General features: G+C 32.6%; 1 protein-coding gene across 4 annotated transcripts; it reads left to right on the forward strand.

Moving 5' to 3' along the window:
• Positions 1-226: 226 nt before the first annotated feature.
• Positions 227-4099, forward strand: LOC137808168 (ubiquitin family protein). 4 transcript variants are annotated; one of them, XM_090299651.1, is made up of 8 exons: positions 353-495; positions 662-730; positions 968-1100; positions 1764-1837; positions 1930-2008; positions 2372-2477; positions 2944-3008; positions 3683-4099. In XM_090299651.1, exons 3-8 carry the CDS (start codon positions 1058-1060, stop codon positions 3757-3759), a joined length of 444 nt encoding a protein of 147 aa, XP_090155777.1. In that variant the 5' UTR covers positions 353-495; positions 662-730; positions 968-1057; the 3' UTR covers positions 3760-4099. The 4 variants fall into 4 exon arrangements, with proteins under 4 accessions (XP_068465243.1, XP_068465244.1, XP_090155777.1 ...); XM_090299650.1 differs by having other exon boundaries at positions 367-495; positions 2372-2481; XM_068609142.1 differs by lacking the exon at positions 662-730 and having other exon boundaries at positions 227-495; positions 2372-2481.
• Positions 4100-4789: the final 690 nt, after the last annotated feature.

Consider the following 4789-nt stretch of genomic DNA (forward strand, 5'->3'; position numbering starts at 1 on the left):
CTTTTAATTATTTTAAATAGATTAAATTATTTTGAATAAAATTTTATTCGATCCCAATTACTTTTATTCTTAATTACATGTAACATAATAATAACAATATTAAAATTAACATATGTTTGAAAATCAAAATAATGACATTATGATTAATTCAAATATTAAACAAACAAAAAAACTACACTTTTAAAGCTTTTTAAGATGTCAATAAACTAAAAGCTAAAGTCACCACAAAATTGACTGTTTACTCTTAAAGAATGGTGTAATAAAATTTATTTATGACTCATTTTTAGAATGACTTAATGGGTCTAAATTAGTTTTAATGCAATTAAATTGAATTTGATTTAAAAGCATATTTTGTTTAATTGGTATTGATGATGGTAGTGGTTTGATTCAGAGATGGGCATGGAGGAACAGGACTCGGAGAAGAAGGTGGAAATCGTCCTCAGAACAATTGGTCCTGCACGCCCCTCTCGCCTCCTCCTTCCTTCTTCCATCAAGGTTTCTCTTCTAACTTCCTCTTTCCCCTTCAATTCCCAATTTCTGCGTTTTTCTTTTTCAATTCCAACATCCCAATTCACACCGTTTGAATTCACTGCTGTTCTTCCCTCTTCTCTGGGGCGTTGGTAAAACAAAAAAAGAATCAAAATTAATACCCTTTTCGCAGATGACAAGATTTCGGTTGACAATGATACTTGGCTAGGGTTAGCTGCAATTGAATCGTGGACTAAGCCAAGTGTGCCTTCATAGCTCAAACTGCCTACATTTTTACTTTTATTTGTTAATGTTGTGTTTTTCCGAAAAGGGTGTTGTTTGGGAAGGGAGGGCCGAGATGATCAAGCTATGTTGATTCTGGCCTTACCTTTCTTTGGGGAAGAATGGTCATGGTTTCATGTCTTTTAATTAGAAAACTGTTTGATGATCCATCTTGTTAACTATAGGTGATCTTTTGTTTCTTTTAAATCACATATAGGTGCGTGATTTGAGGAGGTTAGTTGCTGGGAATGTTAATTTACCAATTGAGAACTTGAGTCTTATTCTGCGTGGATGTGCCTTGTATGACATGAAAAATGGAGATGATTTATCTGTACAACTCAATGATGAAGGTATAGTTCTAGTCCTAGTTTGGTTATTTGAAAAATGCACTATATTACCTTCTTTAAAGAAAAAGAAGAATGTTCAGTGAGATTTCCACCTTAAAGTTGCAACCGCCTCTGTTGCGACCTTCTGTAGTCTATACTATGGTCACGTCATTCATCCTTTCAACTTTCTTATAGATTTTGGACAAATTTCTCCTTAAAGACTTTCACGAGAGAAAAAATGAAATGAACTTCTCCCCAAGTTATAATTAGCTTTTTTGTGAGTTTATTTGTAGAAATTCTCTCATATAACTTCTCCAAATTCTTATTTTTTACTGTGCATGAGTTAACTTTAGCTTATAAAGAAACTGGTTTCATTTTTTCCTTCTTATTTTTCTCTCCTTGAAATGTTTATGAAGAAACTTATCCAAATAAACTCTTTCCGAGTTTACCTTTCGAAAACAACTTTTGCTTCTAGGATTGCATCAGTATAACCATCAGTTGAAACCATTATCTCCCTAACTATTACTTGGTCTATTATAAAATAATAATACCTGATTACTTGTTGATTATATTGATGACTTCTCTCTCTTTTTGGGACTATTGCGTTTTACGATTTTTTTTATGCATTTAATGTTAAATATTCCTACATCTTACAGATATGTGATTAATTGCCTATTGATTTACTAGATTGCCTGATTGTTGCTGTCAAACCAAAGCCACCAGTGAAGGATGAATATGACAATGATGATGATGATGATCTGGTAAGATCAATTCATTGTTGTCTAACAAGGTGACCATAATGTCAATTTGGTATTCATTTGACTGAATGTCATCTTGATTACTTGTTCTGCAGAAGTTTCGGCTTCCTCACTCATCAAGTCGGTGGAAGAAGAGGTTGTACTCTTTTCTACATGATAACTTGAAGCTTCCAGGTAAGAAGCAGCATAAATGGTATTTGTTTAGGCATTAGTAAATCACTATTTTCATCGTTGAAATATGTAATCATTTACTGTTGAATCCATAATGTTGAAATCATTATTTCACATTTTTTCTTGATGAAATCATTCAAATATTCTACTTCCAAATCTTCTAGTTATACCATGTGGCCCTTTAAGCATATGCAGTATGTATCACCATAATCTGCCTGCTTGCAGACAATTTAAACTGGGTTATTGTGTATGCATTATTCCAGGCATATCACTATAGATGTGTGTCAATCTCTTGTGGGCAATGATGATGATAAGAGTTCCCTTTGACATAACAATCTTCTAAAAATGCTTATTCTCCATTCACAGATATTGTTTTGATGGTAATTTTCACTCTGAGTCTGAAGGCGTGGCTTCTCATAACTTTGTGGTTTATCCTTGCTCCTGTCGCCCACAGATGGGATCTCGGACCTTTGTATGTATGTCTCCTTTCTTCCTTTCTGTTATTGGCCTTTTAGTTCACTTACTATCTGTTTTTTATGGTCAACTCCACTATATCTTACCTATGCATAGATTGGACTTGGGATGCTGGACCATAACGTTCAGTGCACAAATTTCTGTGTAGTTTTTTTGTGACTTCTTTTGAATCTGAATTCCCCCGGAACGAAGTTTGAAAAGAAAAGAGTCTTTTGTTTTTCGGGAGAAAAGCAATTATGAGCTTATGTTGTGTGAAAGTTCTGTGGCAAATTTCACTCCTTTCTTGTCATAATCTCATGGTTAGATCTTCATCTGATATGCTGAGAATTTCCATGCACCATTATGCCCTGAACCCAATTCGATTTGACATTGTAGAGATTAAATTAAGGTGTCTTATAAGGGTACTTTATGGTCATTGTATGCTATAAAACTTGTCTTTATTGTATGTTTCAACTTTCGTGTAGATACTTGCAACTGGCTTTTGTCTCATTCTCTTCAACCTTGGAAAGCGCCAAGTTGGTGACATCAGGTATGACCAGACATTATTTCTGTGCATTACTAGTATATTGTTCAAAATGTAGTACCAGCAGAAAGTCAAATCTGATCATTCAAATAAGACCCGTGTATGCTTGTGTGAACTTCATTATTGTCAAAAGAAGCAAAAAAAATGAAGTGCAGAAGTTTGAGAATGAAGTGTAAATAAAATAAAATAAATTGGATTAAAAATTCGGCATATCTAAGTAATAGTACATCAAGAGCTTTAATTCTTTTCATGTGCTTTTTTGGATTTTTCCTCATTTTTTTCCTTTGGAAAATTCCTAGTATAATGTGTAATATTTGTACCTGGTTCATACGTTAACCTTTTCAGATTACTCAATCCATGGGAAGGATGTCACGAGTTTAGTATTCTAGTTTTATCCATTTCGACAATATGGAAGTAATACTAGTTTTTCTCAAATAGAAAGACAAAAGGGAATATATAGACAATAAAGCTAATGATATATTTTATGTCCCATCTCTGTCATCATTTATATGCTTAAAATTTTCATGGTTATATGTCTATCTGTAATATGTTGAGGAATTCTGGCCTACCCATGTTTGTATTTTTGGCCAATTATAAATGATTGTTGTACCAAATATACTTGTTGCAAACTATTTTGTGATAGTTTTGAAATATTTTCTACTTTACAACAAACGTTGCAGTGCATATTCCATCTTCAATGAAGACTTCAGAGAGCTTCCAGGGACGCTTAACGCAGATCGGTTTGATAGAGATATAAGAGCAGGACAGTTTTGAGCCCTGCTGCACTCTTTCCAATCTCCCCAACACTGATGTCAAGTCACATGATGTATATCTGCACAATCACAAGGAGATAATTGACTAGCCAAAGAGTTCACAAGTACAGGACCAATGAAAATGACAAAGTTTTCCATTAGAGCCCTGCCCCATCTGTGTATATATTATGTACGATGTACTGATACCATTGAGATGAACGTTTCATTGTGAATTATTGGGTCTATGTCTCTGCTACCGAGGTTCCTCTTTATGAATTTCAGAGTTTACACTTTCGGTGTATCCGCAAGCTTTGGGCCATATATGAAGAGACTTCAGGAATCAAATTGAGAGTGGTATTTTAATCCTGTTAAGATTATAGCATTGAACTTTTTTTATTAATCTATAACTTTAGTTAATCTGTAATTTTTTACTGAAAAGTATAAAGTTTTGTTAAAAATCATATGTTGATTTTATGTTAAAAGTCAGAACATATATATCATTGCAGATTGAAAATCCACAAACCTACAAATCCGAGCTACTCACTACGCAATAATGAATCTGTGAGTGATTTTCGAGAGAATAGTTTTTTGGTTACAAGCCCTTTTTTGATACATGTTAAATATTTAAATGATTCATAATTATATTTTAGTTATTTTAATAAATATTTGATTTTAACCATTTATGTAATTAACTTTTTTAAAAGTATAGATTACCTTAGGGCTAAACTATTCAAATAGGCTTTATAAGTGTTCCCATTTTAAGCTTAGTCTTTTAGACAAGAAAAATTGTACATTCTAGTTTTTATATAACTTTTTTTTAAGTGATTTTACTATCGAAAAAAAAACAAATATAGCAGTTTTTCAATGTAGGATTCTTTTATTGTGGTATAACATCAAAGATCAAATTTAATTTTTATATATTTACAGGACTTAAACTTGTAACTTTTTAAAAACCTGATAAACCCTAATTATGGGAGGAGTATTTGTTTGAAATTTCAATTAACTTTGCATCTATAATGATTGTCATTGGATTTG

This window comes from Phaseolus vulgaris, chromosome 3 (genome assembly GCF_051622355.1).
Source record: "Phaseolus vulgaris cultivar YP4 chromosome 3, ASM5162235v1, whole genome shotgun sequence".
Taxonomy (NCBI): domain Eukaryota; kingdom Viridiplantae; phylum Streptophyta; class Magnoliopsida; order Fabales; family Fabaceae; genus Phaseolus; species Phaseolus vulgaris.

Bases quoted from the DNA above. Each gene is read 5' to 3' on its own strand.
- LOC137808168 (XM_068609142.1), top strand. From the start codon at position 394: ATGGGCATGGAGGAACAGGACTCGGAGAAGAAGGTGGAAATCGTCCTC. The intron at 2,009-2,371 runs GTAAGAAGCAGC...CTCCATTCACAG, and splicing joins TGATAACTTGAAGCTTCCAG to ATATTGTTTTGATGGTAATT. The intron at 3,009-3,682 runs GTATGACCAGAC...CAAACGTTGCAG, and splicing joins CGCCAAGTTGGTGACATCAG to TGCATATTCCATCTTCAATG.